General features: G+C 55.7%; 1 protein-coding gene across 1 annotated transcript in view; it reads left to right on the forward strand.

The window, feature by feature from the left end:
- Positions 1-22,279: 22,279 nt before the first annotated feature.
- GLT6D1 (glycosyltransferase 6 domain containing 1) overlaps positions 22,280-24,047 on the forward strand; it is a 12,991-nt gene continuing 11,223 nt past the window's right edge. The window contains exon 1 of the mRNA XM_006900640.1: positions 22,280-22,356. Coding sequence (XP_006900702.1) covers positions 22,280-22,356 — 77 coding nt within the window. The remainder of the gene's footprint in view (positions 22,357-24,047) is intronic.

The following is a 24,047-nucleotide window of genomic DNA, read 5'->3' on the forward strand; positions in this document are numbered from 1 at the left end:
TCCCTCTGACCTGTCCTCCTGGTCTCCCCAGGGCGGCCGTGCACCCCCCATGGACTGCCCAGACTGCTCCCCCTGCCGTGCTGGGCCTCACAGGGCCTCAGTGTACTGAGCCCTGCCTCTGTGGATCTGACCATGACGTCCAGCTGGCCCGGGGCAGTCTCCACGGGGCAGAGCTGGGGTCTTGGTACAGCTGTAAGGTCCTGAGCACCCCCCGTCCAAGCCATATCATGCACTCCTGCTCCCCCGGCTGCCGACAGCTGCGGCCCCTGCACACCAGGCCTGTGGCCACAGACCCTTGGAACTAGCTGCCCTCTCGGGGGATGTTCACCTCCGGACATGGGCAGTGGTGTCTGCGTTCCTCAGCTGGTGCCCCCAGTTCTCCACTCGTCAACGTGAGGCTGGGGCACCAACCTGCAGACCGCTCACTGAAGGTGATGGACTCTGCCCGAGAGGGTGTGACCCCTTCTGGCTGAGATCCATCTTCTGCCATGATTGTACCCAGCTTGGGGCAGCCGTGGGCTGGACGCCTCCTGAGCCCGGCCCATGGTGGGCTGGGTACTAAGGATACAGGAGGGTCAGGTTGGACAGCTGAGCTGAACAGCAGGGTGGCCCCAGATCCAGACCCCACCACCACCTCTGAAAGGCTGCCTTGGGGTCACCTGGGGTTTCTAGCTGACAGGTAAACGGATCTATTTGCAGACCTGGGGCTGGAATGCGGGCAGCTGATGATCTCATACCCTTGACTTCACCACTGTGGGGGTGGGTCCAGCTTGTGCAGTTTTCACCTGAGAACATGAAGATGGCTGTGCCCAGGGGGACTGGTGTGTGTACATGTATGTGTGGGCACGTGTGCATGCATGAATGTGTACACGTGTGCATGTGGGACTGGCCTGTGTACTGGTGCGCGCACACATGTATATGAGCACACAGCCACATGCACATGCGTGTGTGTGCACGTGCGTGGGGGCAGGGTACAGAGGGTGACCATGTCCTTGGGGACAGTGGTACCTGCGGGAGAAGATACCGTCCTGGGAGTGGCAGAGGGGGTGGGATTGTTCTGCCTAAGAGAGTACCTGTGTCTGGTAAGGGGTGGTCACACCCTAGGGAGTGAGTGTCCTGGGATGTGCCAGTGTTACGGTCAGGGTTGTGTCCTGAGGCACATGACCATGTCCTATCACTATGTCCCTGTTCTGTGGGGATGCCCGTGTCCTGTAATGATGCCCTATGTCCTGTGGGGGTCACCAATGTCCTGGAGGTGTCTGATTTTGGAGGTGCCTTTGGGTGGGTTGACATTGAGAGCTTAGGTGCCCCTGTCCCAGGGGAAGGTTTTGATTCCCTGAGCTCTCGGGATGGTAGCTGCTCTCCAAGGCCCTGCTGGACCTCACTGCCCTCCACCCCAGTGTGGTTCTGCTAGTTGGCTGCAGTCTGCTCTGGTCTCGGGTGGCCCTGGCCTGGTGCAGCCGTCCCTGTGGACTCCTCCCTTACACAGAGTACACACTGACGAGGAGGAATCATTTATTGGCATTTGGGGAAGGTAAGGAATGGGCTGATCAGTGAGTGTGGGCTGGGTGGTCATCTCTCCGTGTTGGGGAGCTCCAGGTCCTTGGAAGCGGTGAGCCTCGAGGGGCCCTGTGAGAGGAGGCGGCATGGTGGGGTCAGGCCGCAGCTAAGGGCAACCTACGTCGTCCTCTCACACCCCACTGCTCCCCCACCTTTCACAACTTGGGACTGACCAGCCCTCTGTGACCTCTGACAAGTCTGCTGTGTCAGCCCCTCCAACTCAGGCTCCCAGAGTCCCCTCCCTGTGCCCACTGCTGCAAGTTCCCCCTCTGTCTTCAGGGTCGCGGGTTCTGTGCTACGGACCTGGGCTCGGGTCTCTGTCCTGGCACAGAGCTGGACACAGTTGCCCAGTGTTTCTGAACCTCATAGCCATCAGGTGATGGGGGTACCTGCAGCTGTCCTGAGCCCCCAGCCCTCTCAGCACAGTGGTCACACACCTGTCCCCGCCTCACTAGTGTCGGGCCTCCAGGCAGCGGTCTGTGGAGAGAGCAGGGCACACAGCTCAGAGCCTACGTGTGGGCACACCCTGAGCCCGACTGGTGGGCGAAGGAGGAGGCCACCCACCGGTCTTGGTGAGGTCAATGATGTTCTCTGCGCTGATCCCATGGCTTTCACAGTACTCTTCGAACTGCTCCTGCATGTCCGTGCTCATGTTTGGGGTCCGGCCTGTGGGCAGTGGGGGGCCTGTTGGTAGGGGCTGTGGGGCTTTGTGAGTAGAGGGAGCTATACGGAGGGACTATGGGGCTTTAGGCAGTGGAAGGGGGCTGTGGGGAGAGGTGAGGGAGCTGGGACAGCAAGGGACTGTGGGGAGGGTCTGGGGCCTTGGACAGTAAGGGGCTGTGGGGACAGGCAGGGGTAGATGGGACAGTAGGAGGCTGTGGGGAGGGGCCAGGGGAGCTTGGACAGTAAGGGGCTGTAGGAGGGGCTGGGGGTCTCTAGGCAGTGGAGGGGGACTGTGGGGAGGGGCTGGGGATTTTTGGCAGTGGGGAGGCTGTGGGGAGGCTGGGGCCTTGTGGACAGAGGGAAGTGGAATTTGGAGAGGGGTTGTGGGTGGGGTTGTAGGTGGTGGGGAGAGGTTGTGAGGTGCAGGTATCATTGGGGCGTAGGAGCTACCCATGACCTGAGGACCAGCAGGGCCAGCTCAGTGTCCAGGGCAGGTGCTTCTCTTGGTCACTATGGGCCCTCGTATGTGTCTGTCAGTTCATTCATTCATGCTGAGTGAGGGCCTGAGACAGAAGTGTCTGCTGGGACCCAGGTTCCCACTCATTTGTTGAGTGGACAGCGAGACCCCCAGGTGTCCAGTCCTAGGTCCAGCATCTGAGAATTGATCATCTCAGGCTCAGCCCAGAAATGGGAGCTTTGGTCCAGAGTTCCTGGTGGGTGGGCAGTTGGCAGGGAGTTTAAAATAGAAATGTCAACCCCACTGCCCCGATGTCCCCAGGCTGTCCACTTGGAGGTGAGGTAGCAGGGGACTGCGTGCCAGGGCTAAGCTGAACACAGGTGTGGGCTTGGGGATGCCCGAACTGTGAGGCCGGCAGCTCTGTGGCCTCAGGACCTGGGTGCTGCTCCAGGACACCGATAGCGTCTCAGTCAGCACCAGACTCCCCTAGAGCCCACACAAGGGCATCTCGCCCCGCACTGCCCAGCTCACTCCCAGTGGCCGCAGAGATGGCCGGCCACCCTCGTCTTCCTTCCTGGGGGTCAGGAACACAGGCGGAGCTGCATGACTTTAGAGCCAGGAGTCCCTATCCCAAGTCTGTGGGGTGCAGACCCTACCCCTCCCCAGGGAAGCTGGTGGGGCCAAGGCATGTCTCACACCCTGTGGATTTAATCCGAGGGCAATGGGAAGGCCACTGGGGGGGGGGTTCCCGGGCTGCTTGCTGGCACATGTGTCCTGGTGGATGCATCACATGTTCCCAAGTGGTAGAAGGCGACTAGTGTCCAGTGGCTGGCCAGATTGATCCTGTTATTGTCCCCCCTGCATACATCTTCTCCCCAGGGTCCCCATGTCCTCCGTGGGGCCCCAGCCCCCGAGCCCTTGCCGGGCACTCACTGTAGAGTTCAGTCAGCACTGTCTCCTTCCCATCCATCTCGTTGTGGGTGCAGAAGATCACATAGCTTGTGGGGTCTGCCTCCTCCAGGTAGACCACGTTGTCACCTGCATCTGCAGATCAGACGGACAACACTGTCACGTGCGTCTGTGGGTCAGGGTGGCCGGGCTGGAGCAGTCTCCTGCCCGCCAGGCTCTGTCCAGCACCCCCACCACAGACCTCTTAGGGCTGGAGGGGGGTTCCTGACGGGGGGCTGCTGGGGCCTGATGAAGGTGGATATGAGAGACAGACAGGAGCAGATGGGGGGACTGGTAGTGGCCTCAGGGCCAGAAGGGAGGCTGACAGCGTTTGTCCCAACCTGGTCCCCCATCTGCACTCACAGTTCAGATGGTACTGGAAGCGCTTGTCCGTCTTGTGTGCAGTCATCTGGAGGGGGACACACTTTCCGTTTTCCCTGGGAGCGTGAAGAGACCCCAGGTGTCACTTCAGGGGTGTCCTGGGGCCCTCGGTAGCAGGGCTGAGGCTTGTTTGTATAAGCCCTGGCCCACCCGGTACCCAGGTGAGGGACATCCAGGACAGAGGCTCCGAGGGGTCACGGCAGCAGCAGGCAGGACGACAGGCAGAGCGTACCTCCTGTGGAGGTGGAACTGCATGTCCTGGTCGCTCACTTCAATGGAGTGGATGAAGAACAGCAGGTCCCCACCTGGCTGGATCCTCGCTGGTACGTTGGAGGCCAGCGCCACCGAGAACCACTGGCCTTTGAGCTGCAAGGAGGGTGTGGGGGGTGAGTGTGGGGGGCCTGCAGCCCCGGCCACGCACATCCCCACCCTCCATCCCAAGCCTGACTACCAGGGTCTCTTTGAAGCTGGGGTCCAGGGGGTTGATGTGCTTGAACTGAGGGTCTACGTGATGGCCCTGGGGGCTGCCCAGCAGGCTCAGCCCCACGGTCAGCAGCAGCAGGAGGCACATGGCAGGAGGCAGTGGCTTCGAGCGGACCAGGAGGTGCTGCAGGTGGGTGGCCCTGAGGAGGGTGCGAGGCCCTTTTATTCCCTGAGACGGACACGTGGCTGGCCGCTGCGAGCCCCTCCCACTCTCCACAGGCCCCCTTCATTGTCTGGAATTAGGCCCCTGGGAGCCACGTGGCCCCTTGATGCACCCAGGCCTCCAGCTTCCTGTTCGAGAATGACAGACAGCTCCGGATCAAGGTGTTCCTCAGGGCGCCGCGAGGGGGGCGGTGGCGTCCTTGACTTCTCCTTCCTGCACGGTCTGTGACTGGATTGGACGCCAAGCTCTGCAGATGGCCCCGGGGAAGGTGAAGCCTCCAAGCCTGCCAGGCCTGTGAAGTGGCCTGGTCCACGGCCACACTGGGGGCAGCACGTGCGTGTGTGCACACATGCTGTGTATACACTCGAGCATGTGCCCTGGGGTGGGAGGGCCAGGCAGAAGAGGTTACGGCCGGCGCGGGAAAGCCTGTGGAAAGGAGGGACCAGAGAACATGGATATGACCCTGTCCTGGCCAGTCCAGAGTCACTTTCCTGCTGCTCTGCCACATTCCCAGATTCCTGGCCGAGGGGAGATGCAGAGGGTGGGAAAGATGCGTGGTCTCTGCTCAGCTGGACCACTGCCCCCGGGAGGTGCTGTTCTATTTTGTAGTGAGGACAGGTCTTTCCCAGGGTGTCATCTTGTGATATGTCCATGGTCAGGAGATGTGAGAGTGGTGGGTTCCCCCCAGGCAGCCCTGACTTGTCCTGCCTTCTTTGTCCACTAGGAGAAGAGGGCCAATATGGAGTGGCCAGTGCACCTGCACTCACTACAACCATAGTGACCACAGAGTGTAACTGAGTCCCGTGTCTACTGCCTCCATGATGATGAAAGTTCTATGTCCACCATCCCTCCCACGACAAGAGTCCCGTGTCCACGGTTCCCTCCATGGTGACAAGAGTCCTGTGTCCACTGTCCCCCAGATCCTGAGGCTCTGAACTGCTGTGGTTGCCATGGCCTCACGGGCTTGCTTTGTGGCTTTTTGGCCATCATAGTGGGTCTCAGGAGAGGAGGTGCTCCAGAGGACACTCGGTGTGGACACCATCTAGAGTCCCTGGTCATCTGGAGTTCGGTTACTTGGCCTCCCCTGGCTTTGTCTGATCTGCTGAGAAGAGCTGGGGCCTGTCCCTGGCAGGCTGCTCCTGTGTCCTAGCCCTCATCATTCTAGATGTGTAACTGGGGTGTGAACAGCGCCGCCACGGCACCCCGTGGCCAGAGCAGAACTCCTGGGGTATTGGTACAATCAGTGAGCCCCCCAGTCCCCAGGCAGGGGCTGGGGGAGGGTAGGCAGCTGCCCTCACAGGAGGGGCCATGAGGAAAGCTGGCTGAGGACCCCAAGGCTGGCATGACCTTGGCTCTACTTTGAGAGTTGTGTCATGTGGAGGGTGCTGGACAACTATCCCTCTTTCCACAAGTCCAGTCACTGGACTTGGTGAGGCTGACCCCACCCCTGCGTGAGGGAGGATGGAGTGACACTGGCAGAGGGGACGCAAGGAAACCACCACTTCCTGGTTTGGACCCAGGAGGAACAAAACCTAGGCAACTTGGTCAGTGGGGCCTTGGCAGGGGCCTCTGAGTGCCGTATGGGCACCTGTCACTGGCAGTGTTGGGGTTCACGCAGGGAACAGCCAGGGTCGATGGAGCGGCCTCTGTGCTCTGGGTTACCCCACCTTGGGTGGCTTGATGGAACCTCTAAGATGAGAGAACCTTTTGTGCTGAAGGGCTGTGAGGAATGCTCTGTATATGTGTAATGCACCAGGGCACACATGCCTCTCTGTGTGTGTGTGTGTGTGTGTGTGTGTGTGTGTGTGTGTTCATACATGCAGAATTCTGTGTATACGTGGGTATGTGCTGGAGTGTGTATGTATGCATGCAGAATTTGTGTGTGTGTGTGCTGTGTGTGTCTGTATGCATGCAGGATTGTAGATATACACGTCATGTGTGTGCTGTGTATGTACGTGTGTCTGTATGCATGCAGGATTGTATATATACACGTCATGTGTGTGGTGTGTGTGTACGTGTGTCTGTATGCATGCAGGATTGTATATATACATGTCATGTGTGTGCTGTGTGTATGTGTGTCTGTATGCATGCAGGACTGTATATATACATGTCATGTGTGTGCTGTGTGTGTACGTGGGTCTGTATGCATGCAGGATTGTATATATGCATGTGCTGGGACATGTGTGTGCTAGCAGGATTATGTGTATATCTGTGGTTTGTGTGTACGCCCTGGGATGTGTGTGTCCATGTGTATTTGTGTGCACACAGTGTTTGTATGTATATGTGTGCTGTGTGTGTGCTGTGCTGTGTGTGTGCATATCTATATGAGTGCCTGCGAGATTGTGAGTACGCCTGTGATGTGTGTGTGCTGGTGTCTGCACGTGTACGTGCACACATGTGCATGCAGGATTTGTGTGTGTACCTGGGATATGTGTGTCTTTGGTGGGTTGTATGTGTGCATTTCCGTATGTGTGCAGGCAGGATTGTGTGTATATGTCTGATATGTGTGTGTTCTGCAGAATGTGTGTATGTGTACAAATGCTTATGTGTGCATGCAGGGTTTGTGTGTGATGCATTGTCTGTAGTGTTTATATGTGCTGTGTGTGCCTGCTGGGGGGGTGTGAGTGCATACAGGCCTGTGTGTTTATACATGACGTGTGTGTCTGCTGGTGTGTGTGCGCATACAGGTCTGTCTGTTTATGTGTGATGTGTGTGTGGTAAGGGTGTGTGTGTGCATACAGGACTGTGTGTGTGTGTGTGTGTGCGCGCGCGCGCGCGCGCGCGCATGCGCGTACAGGTCTGTGTGTTTGTGTGTGATGTGCGTATCTGTGCAGCGCCCTGTTTGACAGGAGGTGCTGCCTGTAGGTCAGCTGTCTGCCGCCTGTGCAGTCTGGGGTAGCCTTTTGGGGGCTACTCTGCAGGTTCCTTTCCACCTGCTGCCTCTTGTCTTACCTCTGGAGTAGAGTAAGGTGGGGTGGGTGAGCCAGCTGTCAGCCCAGGGGGTGGCCCACACATACCCAGAAGGCTGGCCACTCTTGTTGACGAGACAGAGGATTGAGAAGAGCAAGTTGTGCCGAACCTGAGGAGAACACAGTTGATGGATGGGGAAGGCAGTAGGATGACCAGTGCACAGTGAACCATCTGCTCCGTTCTCTACTCCCACCAAGCCTGGGGTCTTATTGTACTGGTGGAGGACTACAGGTGGTGAGGCTGAGCCCTCAAGAATGTCTGCCCATCCCAGACAGCCCCCAAGCCCAGAAAACCCGACCAGCTCAGATAGATGCCCCAGCCCAGGGGGAGCCCTCTGCCCAGGGAGCTTCCTTACTGAGGTAGATCCCTCAGCCCAGGTAGATCTGCCCAGGGAGAACCCTCTGCCCAGAGAGAGCCCCCCAGCCCAGATCCTACCATCCAGGTGGATTTGCCCACCCTATTCCTGAAAGAGTATAACCTGAGTGCCTGCTGTGCCCCCCCATCCCCACGTCCCCACATATAGTGAAGGCAAGGCTCTTGGGGAAACGTGTAACCCAGACTCCCATCCAGCTGCGTGTCCGCGATAGGTGGCACCATGGCCTGTGACAGGATGAGCCATGTTGAAATCTGCAACCTCCTTCATCCTCTAGGTGACAGGATACAGCTTCTGGAACCAGCTGTCTTTTTGTCTGGGGTCAGAGCCATATGGTGGTCACTCCATGTGCTCAGTCTCCCACTTGGACATAGGTGTGTCCACTGCTGTGTCCACATGTGGTAAGGTCTGCACTCACTGTTCACAGTGAGCTGCATCTGTCCCCAGACCTCGCCTGTCCTCTAGGCCACAGCTGCCTTGCTAACTCTACCTGTTCTCAGATTTGTCGCCCAGATTGTATGTCTCCCCTGAGACTGCACCTCCTTCCTTACCAAGCCTGTCCCCAGCCCAGTCAGACTGGACCTGCTCCAAGACTGGACCTGCACTCTCAGGAGGCATCAGGACACACCTGTCATGCAGCGGTTATCTCATCAGGGACAGTAAAGATGCCACAGAGGTGCTGGTGAGGCTTGACACAGGGTGGTTACATTGCTGTGCCCCTAATGGGCACAGTGGCCATTAGAGCTGGTCTCTCATGAGTGTCCCTGCCCCTCCTGGCCTCTGGCCTCAGCACATATGTCCCCCTGTAGGTTGTCTCCTCACGGCCAGAGAATGGAAGAAAAACTGGAAGGGACGGACCCCCTTCAGGAAGAGCTTCAAGTCCTCCTCAGTGTCAGCAAGCAGGTCGTGTCATTGTGTAAGGCAGGTTATTGGCGAGTCTTCCTCCAGTCCTGACATTCTTCTTCGTAGAGTCCAGCTTCTTGAATGCATTGCTCAGCCCCCAGACTGAATGAGGATGGAGAAAGGAGGCAGCCTGACGCACACCTTCCTGATTTTAAATCACACCGTTTCTGTCTGTGGCCTCTGTGCAGGCTCCCCGTGAGCACGATCTGGAATTCCCGTTCTCGGCAACGCCGTCCACACTTACCACGATCTACCCTGTGGCTTACCCTTGTGTATTCACGGAACAACGGGGACGCTGAGCCACATTTCTCAAACACTTCCGGTCTTCAGCCCCGTTCTGAGAACTGCACACACGTGCTTCTACTCCGATCGCCTATGAGGTGCACCTGTTCACTCTCGACTCTTTGAGCCGTGGACATGGTCATGGTCACTGTGGCCAGGAGGGTCTGCCTCACACCATGCTGATGAGGAAAGATGCCCACAGCAGTGTGATGATGGGGTGCCAGCCTCGGAGGGCCCTTCCAGCAGACACGGGCACATGCCCAGGGGGTTGACCTCTGTGAGTTCAATATGACAGAGCAAAATCAGGTGGAGACAGGACAGAGAGAAGGTGCTACCCATGGCAGTGTCCACTGAAACACTGAAGAACAGAGGCCCTGGATGGGCAACTTGCAAGATTGAGACTGTGGGGTGACCTGTGCACAAGGCGACCCCCTACTCTGGGACCCAGGGTCGTGCACAGGAGGGACAGAGTCCTGGGAATGAGTCAGTGCTAGCTCAGGGGTGTCTGTCCCTGGAAGTCTGTGGTCGTCTCTCACGTTGCCAAGGTTCCACAGTGGTGACTACTGCACGATGCGCATCCAGTGTCTGTTGACGGCACTTGGGCTGTTTCCATCCCTCCACTGTCATAAACAGCAGTGCAGTGAATACAGGGGACACAGGCATGATCCTTGGAGAGAGAGGCACACGGCGGGGGGGGGCACAGGTGTGATCCTCACACAGGTGTGATCCTCAGAGAGTGGTGCACGTGGAGGGCACAGGTGTGATCCTCATGAAGCAGTGGGCGTGGGAGCACAGGTGTGAATCTTGGGGAGGTGCATGCAGGGGACACAGGTGTGCTCCTCACGCAGGCACACATCCTCTTCCTCCCGTGAACAGCTCGTGCAGTATAGCCGGGCTTCTGGTCACCAGCACAAGACACATCATGCTGCATCACTAAGGTGGTTGTTGTCAGGTGCTCCTAGATGCCTCTGACTCGCATCCCAGGGTCAGCATCCTGGAAGGGGGTCAGCTGGGTGCACAGGGAGGACAGACACCACAGAATGGCCACTTGTGTGGAACTCTGGCCTCAGAACAGAACAGTGTCTGCGCAGAGGATATCCTGGCCAGGGTCCATGGACGTGGAGATGACTGCTGAGGGTGTGTGAAGGGCTTCAAGAGCACAGATGATGTCCTGGCCCCCGAGAGAGGACAAAGGGGGACAGGCCCAGGGTGGGCTCCCTGGCTTCACTATGGGCAGGTCCAAGGCCCAGCTGGGATGCTGACTGTCCTCACTGGAGAGGCCGAGTGTGCCCAGTGTTCAGTGTGGATGCACTGAGGGGGCTGTGTGCAAACATACATGAAGGTGCACACACCTGTGTCCATGCACACGTGTACTTTTATGTGTGTAAGCACGCATGTGCTCATCTGTGTACTCGCATGGCCATGCATGTGTGTCGCACATTGTGCAGCTGCCGGTCCTTATTGCATTTGTGTTTAAGTGTGTGCCTGCGTATGTGCACATGTGTGTGTATCACCTGCACATAGGTGTGTAGTTGTGGATGAACTTGGATGGATCTCTTTGTACCTGCATGGGGGTGCACCTGCATGTGTGTGTACCTGAGTGTGTGGACGTGTGTCCTCTGTGGACACGTGCAGTGCCTGCATGTGTGTGTGTACATGCACGTGCATGTGTGAACACATGTGTACATGGGGTGCACCTGTGTGTGGACATGTGTCCCGTGTGGACATGTGCAGTGCCTGCATGTGTGCGTGTACACGTGTGTGTGTGTACATGTGTCCTGTGTGGACACGTGCAGTGCCTGCATGTGTGCACATGGGGGCATGTACATGGGGGTTCACCTGCGCATGTGGACATGTGTCCTGTGTGGACGTGTGCAATGTGTGTATGCATGTGTGTGCATGGGGTGCACCTGCATGTTTGTGTGTCTGTGTGAGTGCACACATGTGCACCTTTAGTTCTATGACTGTCTTGCCAGTGCAGGTGAGTGACACAGCACACTGTTCCTGAGAGTACCCCTTCTAAGCCCTTCTGTCACCACCCACTTTCCTTGTTCTTCCTTGGCCTCTGCTAACTGCAACTGTGAACCATGAACCATGAACCATGAACCATGGCCATAATTGTGGTGGTTCCACAGTGTCATGTGGATGGACTCACACAGATGTGACTTGGTGTCCCCACTCAGGATGGCCCAGAGATCACCCAGGATCACTGGCCTCACCTGTCTGTTCCCTCTGTGACCCCACTTGTTTACTTACCTGGTGTGGGATGCACATGTCTCCACGTTTGGGCTGTTATGAATAGGGTTGCTGAGAGCGTTAGTGTGAAGGTCTTTGTGTGAACAGAAGTTGTGTTTTTGGGAGAAGTGCCCAGTAGACAATTCCCTTTAATCCATAAAGTAACCACAGATTGGCAATGAGCAATGACCTTTAATCCTTAAAACAACAACAGCTTAGCCAGAACCACCTGTGTCCTCCAGAGGCACTGCTGGTCCACTGCACCTTCCCGCAGGACATGAGCCCAGGAGGAAGGGACGGAGGGAATGGAGGGGCCCGGCTGAGTTAGTGGACACCTGGCCCCTGTGGGTCCACTGCACATCCCGCAGGACACAAGTACAGGAGACGGGGTGCCTGGCAAAGTTAGGGGGCTTCATGGTTAGGGTTGCAGCTGCTTGTGGGGAGGTCTTGAGAAGGGACAAGTCTGGAGGGGATGAGAGGACAGACCACACCAGTGTGGTAAAAGGAGAGGCCCAGGCGGACATTGAGATGGAGCTTGGGGTGAGGGCATGAGTCCCCAAAACCACATCCATGTCCTCCACCCTGGTTTGTGAAGGTGACCTTGTTAGATATGGGCTCACTGTGGATGGGACTGAGACGAGGACTTCTGGGAGTCAGCCCTGGAGAAGGGTGGTTCCTCACTGGCAGGGGTCCTCGTAAAGGGGGGAGAGGGTCCCGCAAACAGAGAGGCAGAGGACTGGCCACATGGCCACAAGGCTCTCAGGCCACATGGCTGTGAGGCCTGATACTCTAGGCTTCTCTCCTGTGCTGCCTCCCCTCAGTTCTCCTCCCTTCCAACCATCCCCCCTGCACCCCATTACTCCCACCTCCAACGCCACCCCGCCTCCAGAGCCGCTCACATTACACCAGACTGGACGTGGGTCGTCTGCGAGCCTAGCAGATGTCTGCGGACCAGGGAGTGGGCAGCGCTCAGCCCGGGTGGGCGCGTTTCCCCACAGAAACCCCCTGGACAGAGACTCCTCCCCTGATCCTCTCACAGACCCCGCCCCCAGCCCCTTCCAGGCCCCCCCCCCAGCTCCTCCCTCACAGCCCCTCCCTGGCCCTTCCCGCACACAGACCCCGCCTCTGGTCAGGGGCCTCACCCATAGCGTTCAGCTTGATGATGTTCTCGGGAGCAAGCCTCAATTTTTGGCATATTTTCTTGAATCTGTCCTGGATGATGGGGCTCAGCTCCGGGACCCGTCCTAAGACAGATCGCAAGGGCAGGGGTCACAGTGGAGCCTCTCTCAGCCTGGGGGACCCCTCGCCAGGCAGCGAGCCTATGAAGGGAGGGGGCGTTTCTGACCAGACTTTGAGGCCATGGCCGGACCCCCACCCAGAGGAGGAGGGTCCCTCATGGCTCAGGCCGTGCCCAACTGGTAGGACAAGAATCCTGGAGGTATCAGGTGTAGGGTCCAGGAGGCAGGAAGGGTACTGTAGATGGAGGGGTCAGGGGTCAGGGGTCAGTACCGTAGAGCACCAGCATACGTGTCCTGTCCTCTCCCCTGAGATTGCGAAGGTAGAAAGTGATGTAGACTTTATAGATAGTCTCCACGATGCGGACAAAGGTCTCCCCCTCGTCTGTGGGGACACCCCCATGACATCCTGACACCCACCTCCTGGGATGACCCTTAGGTCACCTCTGTGCATCAGCAGCCCGAAGGCCTTGTCGGGCGCCCCCCCCGAAAGTGGCCCCACTTACAGTTGATGATGCACCAGCCCTTCCTGTCCGTTCTGTCACAGAGCAGTGTCACTGGCTCACACTGTCCCAACAGCCTGAGGTCGGGGAGTGAGGCTCCTGTGACGGGGCTCCCCTCCCCCCCGGACCCCTAAATCCCTGTGAGGAGGCCCCCACTTTCCTGCACCCCAACACAGCCAGAGTCAAGATCACTTCCTCCTCCCTGTCCCCCAAGGCTTTCTTCTCCCTTCCCAGACCCTGACACCTTCATGCTGAGGTCTGCAACCTGAGACAGAAGGGGTGACAGATGGGGTGAAGCTTCCCTCTCCTGTACTCTAAGACCTCTGTGGTAAGGCTTTAGCCAGCAGCCCCCTGGTATCTGATGTCCAGGGATCTTTCTTCATCAGCCCACAGGACCCTATTTCCAAATGCCCCTGGACCCCTCACACCGCTTGTCCGTCTCTGAGGTCTGTGGAAGGATTGATGCCGCTGTAGCCTGCTTCCCAGGAAAGGCCCTGGCCGGAGCCAGATCACCTGACTGAGGCCACTCCGGGCGCAGACACCTGGTTCAGGCTTTGCTGTCCCCCATCTCTGTCTCCTTCCCTCCTCTCCTGTCTGCTTCCACCCCACCTAGGGCCACAGCTCACTTACTTGAAGAAGAAGTTGAACTTCAAGCTGTCATTTTTAAAGCTTTCAATATTCTGAATGAAGGCCCGCAGGTCCCCGCTTTTCTGGATGCGACTCAGATTGTTGGAGGCCATGGCGATCGAGTACCAGGTCCCTGAGACCTACAGGCAGAAGCTGGTGAGCGGGGTCCCCTCCTCGGACCCTTAACAGACCTGGGCGTGTACCTGGTCAGGTCTAGGCCGGAGGGGGGCCCTCCTGACGTCCATGCTCAAGTCCCTATGCCTGATCATGTGGGGTCCTCTCCTGCACCCTGATCGCCCAGCCAGGCCCTGAGCTTTGCGTCCAGTCAGACCCAGGCTACAGGACCCCTCCTGACCTTGTTCATGCTGAAGTTACTGCGCACAACCATGTGGGGGTTGAACTGCTGGGCAATGGCCAGGCCCAGCCCCAGGGTCAGCGTGAGCCGTAGGGCCATCCTGCGTGTGTGGTTCCGGGCCCTGGGGGCCCCTTTTACCTCCATCCTGGGGCTGTGGTTTCCGGCCACGCAAGGCCAGTTCCTGGCCACAGCTGTCTCCCACACTCCAGGAGCATAACCAGGTCTGCTCACTCCTGCCCTGTTGCCCACTGACACCAAGGGCCCCTGGTGGGAACGGATGTGGGTACTCACAGGCAGCCAGGCATAGCAAAGGTGCCAGAACGCAGACATGGGGGCTGAGGAAGTCCTGAGCCGAGAGGAGTGGCCGTGCAGGGAGGATGTGGCCCAGCCCCGTCCTTTCCTCTCCTGCTGACCCCCATCATGCTCCACAGCCTTCTGGAGCTGACTGGTCCAGGGGTTGAGGGACTGTCCACCCAGGACACAGTATGTGGGCCAGGAAGGGGGGTGGGCTCAGGCCACGGACTGTAGGACACTGACTTGGGCTCAGATGGGTGAGGCCGTGGAAGGGGTCTGGGAAGGGGCCATTTGGAAGGCACTGACCCATGCCCAACGTGGCTGGGTGGGTGGAAGCTTCCTCGAGGTGGGGACGGAGTGGCCAGTGCAGGCGGGCTCTTGGGAGTGGGCTGTGTGGGCATAGCATCCATCTGCCATGTCCATCCACCATGGGACTTAGCCTCTCATCTTCCAGCCTCGCTTTCTGGGTCCCTCATTCTCTGCTCTTCTCAGAGAAGGCCTGCCATAGAGAGTTCTAGAACTGTGCAGGTGCTGGACACCTTCAGAATCCAAGGGTCCTTTCTGGTCACTGCCTGACACCACATGCTGATGGGCTGGCTGACCGTGACCTGTGTGTCCATCCAGCCATGCCCTGTGGGGTGGGTAACGGCTGTTTTGCGGTCCTCGATCCAGCACAGCAACTGAAACTGGTCAGAGATGGCCGGCCCTCTCTTTCAAGGCACCTCTGGGCACCTCTGGGTCACTGGACACATTAAGATGCAGTAGACACGGAATTCCTCTCAAAGATTCAAGTGAAGCCTTGGTGCCTTGTAGATCTTCCTGTCTGGAATTTCTGAAAAGAGCATTATTTTCAGAAATAAACATTTTGGTCTTTTCCTCCTTTCCTGTCTTAAGTGATGTTTTGCTTTCTTCCTGGGTCATGTTTTGATGTCTTCCTTCAACCGTGGGTTCTTGGGCCATCAGTGTTCAACGCACCAAATCTGCTGTTGAGATGGTTTTTTGACCTAAACTCAAGGTCATGTTCTGACTTTCATAGAACAGCTTTTCTTTCCTTCAGCTTCAGTTTGAAGTCACATTTTCGTAATTGATGGTCTGTTTCACAATCAGCCCCTGGCCTTGTTTGAGCCGCCAACCTAAGCTTCTCCACCATCTTGTGTGGTCCCTCAGGTGAGGTCCAAGTGGATGTTTTTATTAAATAAAGATACTTGCAATGAAGAAATCATTGTGCAAAATTCTGTCAACTGACCTTCAGACTCCTTTGTTGTACTAAGTCTCTATTTTCCAACTACTAGTCCTTCTTTGTTTGCAAACTTTGCATTCTGTTGTTGTTGTTGTTAGAAGTCATTAAGTGAGCCCTGCCCCCTCTGTGGCGTCTTCATGATCTGACATGAGTCCATTGCGGGTCTTCCTCCCCTCCACCGACGCCCCACCTTCCAGCATGAGGCCCCTCTCTCCAGGGAACCCAAGGTGTGTGAGATGAAGCTTCATCATCTTCGTCTCCAAGAAGCACCCGGCTGCACCTTCTCCAACTTTGTATCCTACTCTCCAATTTTTGTTAATTTCTCTTGATTGCATGGCCAATCAATTTCAGACTCCACAAGCTGGCAGACATCCTCAATTTCTTTAATCTTTGACTTTAGTGGTTGATGAGTATATTTGAATAATATTTACATGAACAGGACTTCCTTGTATCAGTATGGGCTCTCTTCTGTTACAACATTGTGCTTCAGGATAAATCTGGAAATACTCTTTTGACGATGAATGTGACTCACTGTTCTTCAATTTGTCATTCTTGGCATAGGAAATCGTATGACTGACTGATTCAAAATGGTTCAGTTCAAAATCCCAGTTCATCTCAGCTCACTAAGGTCTAGGATGTACATCTTCACGCATTCCATGTCATTTTTTTACAACTTCCAGTTTTCCTAAACTTGTAGTTGGAAATTAAGGAAAGTGTACATTGCACATTTTAACTTGTAATGGATGTTTGCAGCTGTTTCTACTCATTTTGAGTCTTCCCATATCAGCAAACAAAGGGCCTTCAGTGAGTGACGGCTTTTCTGACCTGCGTCATCCTGGTCCAGCCAGCTTTGAGGCGGTGGCTCTGTGCATCGTCCAACCTGGAAGTTTATCTTCTGGCACCACGTTGAACAATGTTCTACTGCTGTTCACAGAGTGACTGAGGTTCTGCTAGTTTCAGAAGTGGCTGGCCAGTCCTGCTCATGTCTGAAAGCTCTGCTGAAGTCGGCTGGCCCCGAGTGGCAGCCAAGCTATCGGTGACATAGTCCCAGCATCACACCCACACATAAGCACCATACATGGTAAACGGTGGTGCACAGGAAAGAAAAAGAAGTTCAGAATGGATGTCAGAAAGCCTCTGAACAAACAGAAGCCAAAACAGAAAGGAGAAATAAAGAAGCAAGAGAGCTGAATGGGAGATTTCAAAGGGCACCTCAAGAGGACACAGCAAAATACTATCATGAACTGTGGAGAGACCCAGGGTTAGGAAGCCAGCAGGAAGCATACACTTGAGGGAAGAATGAAGGAGGAAGTCCAGGCTGAACTGAAGGAACTGCCGAACTATCAGGCCCCAGCATTGATAGGACACCAACTGAGGTGCTGCTGGGGAAAGATGCAGCCCTGGACGTGCTCACCAGTCTATGCCAGGAAACTTGGAAGACAAGATACCTGGGCAAGGGACTGGAGGAGAGCCATATTTATCCCCATTTTTAAAAAAAGATGATCTATCAAAGTGCAGAAATACAATATTATTAACATCACATGCAACTAAAAATTTGCTGCAGATTATTAAAAAGCAGCTGGAACAGTCCATTGACAGAGGGTCCAGCTCAAAGCTGACCACCCTTCTGAAGGATTCTTAGACCTACCTGGGTTCACAACACAACAGCATCTTACAGACTACACCCACAAACGTGGTGGTGGTTGTTGTTAGGTGCCATCGGGTCAATCACAACTTGTCATGATCCCTTGTACAGTAGGGCTAACCCTGCCTTCCACCGAGCCGCCCCCACCATCCCTGTCCTCTCGGATCCCTTGTCACACTGCATCTGTCAGTCCCTCCTGTCGATGTCACACACTCTGTGTCTGTCAGTCCCTCCTATTGATGTCACACACTCACTGTGTCTGTCAGTCCTTCCTGTTGTTGTCATACACTCACTGCTCCCATCCATCTGTCAAGGGTCTTCCTTTCTCTCTGAATCCTCCACCCTTCCCAGCAGGATGTCTTTGTCCAATGACTGATCCCTTTCTCACAACAGGTCCAAAGTATGAGAGAAAGTCTCCCTATCTTTGTCTCCAAGGAGACCCTGGTTGCATCTCCTCCATGACAGTCTTCTTTGTTCTTGTGAAATTCCGCTGGGATGTTCAACACTCATTTGCAACATACCAGGTCTTCCTTGTTCGTTCTCAGATGTAGGGAGCAATTGAAAATATCACAGCTTGGATCAGCCTCACCTTAGGTTTTGAACTGACATCCTGCATTTTAGCGATTTGGAGAGGTCACCAATGCAACACATTTATTAATTTCTTGACTGTTATCAAGAAAAAAGGAAACCAAGTAAAACAAAACAGTTGACAACTTGAACCTTTTCTCCATCTAGCATGATGTTGCCTGTTGGCCTAGAACTACAAGTTAGCTTAACTTTCCAAGCACAAGTTTTCCCCACCAGGATCTCCACAGGAGAAATATGGGCTGTTTCCTGTGCGATTCACAGGCTCTGAAAACCAGTGATTGGTCATTTCCAACTTGACGGCATTAGCAATGAGGGTGAGAAGAGGTATCTACAGGGGATCAAACAGATAGCAGCAGCCCGAGGGGTTAGATGGCCTGAGGGGAACCCCCCAGGGAAGGAGGAGAGGGCACTCCACAGAGAAGACCGTCCTGCTGGACCTGTGAATGTGCTCACCTGGTGTTTGTTACCCTATTAAGTCACATACTTTTCTCCTTCAAATAAAACAGAAAGCCCCAAAGGAAGCTCAGTGCCAACCAGTTGATTCCAACTCAGGATCCAACAGGGCGGAGTAGAAATGGCCTCAGGGTCTCCCAGGTGGTCACCGGCTGGCAGCCCACATCAACAGCCACTCCTCGGGAGAAGGGTGGGCAGAGCCCTGTGGACACTTACAGCTTCAAAAAGCCAGAAGAAGGTCTGAGGTGAGACCTGCCTGCCGGGTGGCTGTGCAGACCCCTGTGGCCCTGGGCTGTCCCCACCATGGTGCCTCTGGGCAGGGAAGTCAAATCACCACCAGGTGGCAGAGTGAGCGGCCGGGCTGCAGAATCAGGAGCTTCCCAGTCTCTGCAAGAAGGAGACACTCGTGTCTTCCCAGCAGAACTGGTGGCTTCAAACTGCTGACCTTTGGTTATTAGCCACGTTGCATAACCACTGAGCCACCAAGGCTCCTTGCACCAAAGGACCCAAAAGCCACAGAGCCTTTTAAGAGACGGTTTGCCCTTTAACCAGGAGGAGGCCGATCTCTGGGCAGCAGGGAGAGGACCCTCCAGCAGCAAGGCCGGAAGGAAGGTTCCAGAAAACAAGCTGAGGAGGCGCTGGCTGAGCCCTGTGACTGGCTGCCCACGATGGGCAAGCAGCGGAATCGCCCCGGCCGACTTCCTCGTCTCACACAGCCGAAGTCAATTAGCGAAACCAGTTGAAACCAGTTTGGTGTGAAGACAGCATCACTGGCTGATTGTGAGTTCACCTGAAGTTCATTAGATACTAGCCCACGGCCGCAGGTTGTAAGAAAAAACCCCAGCAGCTCTGCACCTACGAGGGGCTGTGAGGACGCTGCCCCAGGCTTGCCCTGTGACATCAATTGTGCGTCTGGCAGGGGGACAGCCCCACAGGGGCATGAGGCCCAGTGCTGCCCTGTGTTGGTGGAGGGACAGCACCCCAGAGGCACAAGGTCCAGTGTCTTTCTGTGCTCCTGGTGGGGGGACAGAGCTGCAGGGGCACAAGGCCCAGTGCTGCCCTGTGTTCACGGGGTGGGGGTACGGACAGAGCCCCAGGGGCACGAGTCCCAGTGCCACCCTCTGCTCGATGTGCATGGAACAAGTCTGCTCTCTGAGTGGTCTTATTGGAAGGACATTAAGGACCCTTTGCCTACTTGGGTGGTAGGCCCAGCTGATAGCAGCCCTGTGTCATTGTGATTCTATCTAGTGTTCACATCATAAGAGGAATCTGGTGACATCACCAAGAACAAGGCTCAAGTCACATGCTTGGGCCAAGCTTGGGCACAGACCCAGACTCAGTGCTTGGAGCCCGCCTGTCCTCCTGGGACGCTCTTACGTGTCACCCTACACCAGGTACGAGGATGCCTAGGCAGGGATTTGTGGAAGGACAGGTGCTCACAGCAGAGTTGTGGGAGGGGAAGGTGGAAGGACGCTGTACACAGAGGTCAAGGCATCAGAGGCTAACAGCTGTCAGAATGATGCCATCAGAGGGTCACTGTCCAAGTTAGGGTGGCGGGGGGATGGCCCTCGTACCCCATGCATCTGCTCTTCCTAAGGCCCTTGGTCCTGGTAACCCATGTGTTACTTGTCAGGCTGCTAACTGAAGGGTCAGTGAAAACTCAGCTGTTGCCCTTTGGGAAATGATGTCCCACTGAAATGCTCAGCCTCAGAGTCCGAGTGGAGGTTGTTTGCGAGGAGAGGCGGTCAGCTCCGCACGGTGGGGCCCGCTCTGCACGGCGGGTGCACCAGGATGGAGCCCCCCAGAAATGGAACTGTAGCCTTGTTGGTAACGTTTCACATTCCAGCTGCTGCCGTGCACAAAGGAAACACATCCCTGGCTGGTGCCCAGGTGTACTGAGCCGTTGCCAGAACAGCGTCCTGTTTATGTTCAACCTCGAGAACCCGTGTATGGCTAACGTCCTCACCAGCTCAGGTCCCAGCGGCCAGCAAAGGGCTCGGGGTGCTGGGCAGGGGGCAGAGGGGCAGCTGGCAGCTCTGGCTCATTTAGTGTGAGTTAAATAAACCTCTGCGCCCCCCAAGTTCAAATACCCCATCCAGAGCAGTGTCCCTCTCGGCTTCGAGTTGTGGGGAGACGCCCTGGGCACCGTGCCGACCCTTTGTTGGGTTTTGTGGCTGTGAATGTTTACGAGGGGCTCTGGGGCGTAGTCCATCGGGGATGCACGCTGACCTCTGCAGCTGCTGGAGGCCCTCAACGGCTCCTCCAGAGAAATGCGCGCAATCTCTTCCTGAGGGATTTGCAGCTTTGAAGGCTGCTCAAGGGCCAGCTGTGAGTTTGTTCCAACTGGACAGCAGAGTGTGTGTGTGTGTGTGAGAGAGAGAGAGAGAGAGAGAGAGAGAGAGAGAGAGAGAAGAGAGAAGAGAGAGAGAGAAGAGAGCAAGAGAGAAGAGAGAAGAGACAGTGCCCACCTTTCTCCCCTGGAGTGACTGGTAGACTTTCCATTAGCCACTGGACGCATCTACCTCGGTTCACAGGTCTGTGTAAACCCCAGCTCCAGCTCAGCATGTGGCTGGACCCCAGGTCCCAGCGTGGGTGGACACGCCTTCAGTGTGGACACTGTCACTTCCCTCAGCCTCTGCGCACAGACCACTGTGCCAACCTCGTGAGACTGGTCCCAGCCACACAAAGCTCAACCCACAGCTAGGTCACTGGTTCCCCAGGGCACAGAGAAGTTAGGGTGACCCTTCCCCAGGGCACAGAGAAGTTAGGGTGACCCTTCCCCAGGGCACGGAGAAGTTAGGGTGACCCTCCACGGTGGTTTGTGAAGTTTGGAGTAGCGAGATGGAAAAGTCTGGAATAACATGAGACACAGAGCCTTGATCACCGCCCCTACACCTCCAGTCGGCGAGAGGCCCGGCGGGTCTGTACTGTCATCCGCTGACAGCCTTGTGACAGCCCACCCGTCTTAGGCCGCACAGAGACACCTTCCGGGGCGGCCAGGTGCCCTTGGTGCCTTCTCACAGGCACACAGCGAGGGCTGTGGAGTTTCCTAAGTGGAATCTTGCTGGACTTGAGCAGGTTCAGGGCTCTGAGATGCACTGACCCCCACCGAGGGCTCTGCACCGAGCTCCAGGCCACTGACCACAGGTGCCCACAGGCTGCGTGTCTTTGTGCTCTGACAGCCTCTTGTTCCCCTCACCCCCAGGAGAGAATGCGGTTTAAATGGAAAACACTGTTTGTGGTCCCGCTGCTTTTCTTGCTGCTGTGGATGGAGCAATGTTTCCGGTAAGGAGGAGGTCCCCTGTGCGCAGTCCTGACGAGGCTGGTGGTCTGTGCGGGTGCTAACTGAGAGGTGGGGGGGTCTGAAGGGTGAGCTGGTGGAAGGATGGCGTCTCCTCCACGGGCTGCAGCCTCAGAACCAGGAGGGTCCCGCCTGGCAGCCAGCTGGTGGTTCTGGCTTTGGTCTGACGTCGGGCTTCCTTCAGTGATCATGTGTCTACACAGCCAAGTTTTAAGCACAGATACCAACAACACCATCGACAGCCGCCGGAAGTTACCTCTTCTTGGGGGGACTGTGCAGGTCTCAGCTCTTCCACATCTCACACCCAGACGCACCTGCTGGGCCCCCTCGGCATAGGCTCAGGCCTAGGAGCTGGGGACACCGCAAGACATCACAGGGGACATGCAAACTTGAACCCTCCACAGTGGGCCCAGGAAACACTGAGCGTTCAGTTTAGACACGGCAGTAGGGCCCAGATCTGACCCAGCAGTGGTGTGGCTGAGCCTCTGGGCCCCTGGGAGCTGGGTCGCCCTCCACCAGCATCTGGTGAGAGGGTGGTGTCAGGGAGAGGCCCCCAGATGGTGACGACGGTCAGCGTAGGACAGACGCAAGGGGCAGTGAGCACGTGGAGAGAGCCCCAGATGGGGGACGACGGTCAGCGTGGGACAGACGCAGGGGGCAGTGAGCACGTGGAGAGAGCCCCAGATGGGGGACGACGGTCAGCGTGGGACAGACGCAGGGGGCAGTGAGCACGTGCCATCTGAGACAGGCGTCCACAGACGTTCTTGGGATCGCGGTTTCCATCGTGACAAGCACGTCTGCAGAGTGACATACACGATGAGGTGTGATGGAAGGAGGGACACTCAGTTTAAATGTGGTGGAAAAGATACAGCAAGGAGAGATAGAGGAGTGGGTTGCACAAACTGTAGACAAACACAGTTGTAGGTAAATTGGATGTCATCTCAAAGTCCCAACTTGGGTAGCTCTGGTGGCCTAGTGGCAAGGAACTGCAACTACAATCCCAGAGGCGCACTGTTCAAATCCACCAGATGCTCTGCCGGGGAAGGAGGGACAATCTTCTCCTGTACCAGTCAGATCTGATTTGACGGTACACGCACACAAAAATAAAAAATAAAATAAACTATATTGAAATCCACCACCTTTAAAAAAAAAAGTCCCAACTTTGTGTTAAATGTGAATAAGACTAACAGTGGCCTGCTGCACCTGGGACTTGCCAGAATCTTCTCAAGTAGGAAAAAATGTCTCCTCCCGGGCTGTTCTTCCCACAGCGCTCACGAAGGCCATCTGCAAAGACAGTGTGTCTACGGATGCAAACAATGCAAAGGATGTACCTCAAATAAACAAAGAACTCAGGTGAAACTCAACAATGAAAAGAGAAAAGGCACTCCCCTCAAACAAGAGCACAAGGCTGGAAAGGCAGCTCAGAGAGCACAGGGAGGCGATGAGGTTTAGAACGACTCAGCCTCAGGTTTTATTTATTAACCACAAATGAATAAAGAGTGAGATACCACTACACAGATGTTAGAAAGGCAGAGAGAAAGAAAACTCTGATGAGCTGTCGAATATGGAGAAACAGGAGTCTCCATTCAGGACTGGAGCAGCCACTTTGTGAGGCCGCCTGACGGTTTCTGACGAAGCTGGAAGTTGTCTTCGGGGACGCAGTGACTGTCCTTCCAGCAGTTTGCCCAACATAAGATTCAAGGCGAGCTCTGGTGGCCTAGTGGCAAGAGACTGCACTGCAATTCCATAGGTGTGCCGTTCCAATCCACCAGATGATCTGCTAGAGAAGGAGGGACAATCTCCTCCTGTACCAGTCAGATCCTATTTGACGGTACACACACAAAAATAGTAAAATTTAAAAAAACTTTAAAAAAGATTCAAGGTGTTGCACCCACACAAAACCCTGCAGGAATGCCTAGAGTGACCCCCAGACTGGAAACAAGGTGTTCTCCACAAAACGATACCCAGCCATAAAAAGAGATTTTGTTTGGTGATGGAAAGAGAATAAATGCAGTCAAGGCACTGAAGCCGTGCACGAGTTGTAAATGCCTGCTGTGTGGATGGCGGGACGGAGGCAGCTTGAAGCCCACGTGCAGTGCGAGTCAGGTGGACGTCTTCGAGGAGATGTAGTTAGGACACAGGAGAGAGCTAAGCCTCCCCGGGATTTCGGAGAAGAAGGGAAAGAGACACACGGGGAACTTCTGGGGCAGGAAAATTGCTTCGCAAGATCCTGTGGTTGTAGATAAGTGACATCACACAGTCACTAAACTGAACTTTACAAAAGTGGGTCCTATCAAGACAACCATGAGATATCATCTCACTCCAGTAAGACTAGCAAAATTTAACAGAACAGCAAGCAACAAATGCTGGCGAGGTTGTGGAGAGACT

This window comes from Elephantulus edwardii, unplaced genomic scaffold, assembly GCF_000299155.1.
Source record: "Elephantulus edwardii isolate Elephantulus edwardi_28Jun2011 unplaced genomic scaffold, EleEdw1.0 scaffold00289, whole genome shotgun sequence".
NCBI lineage: Eukaryota > Metazoa > Chordata > Mammalia > Macroscelidea > Macroscelididae > Elephantulus > Elephantulus edwardii.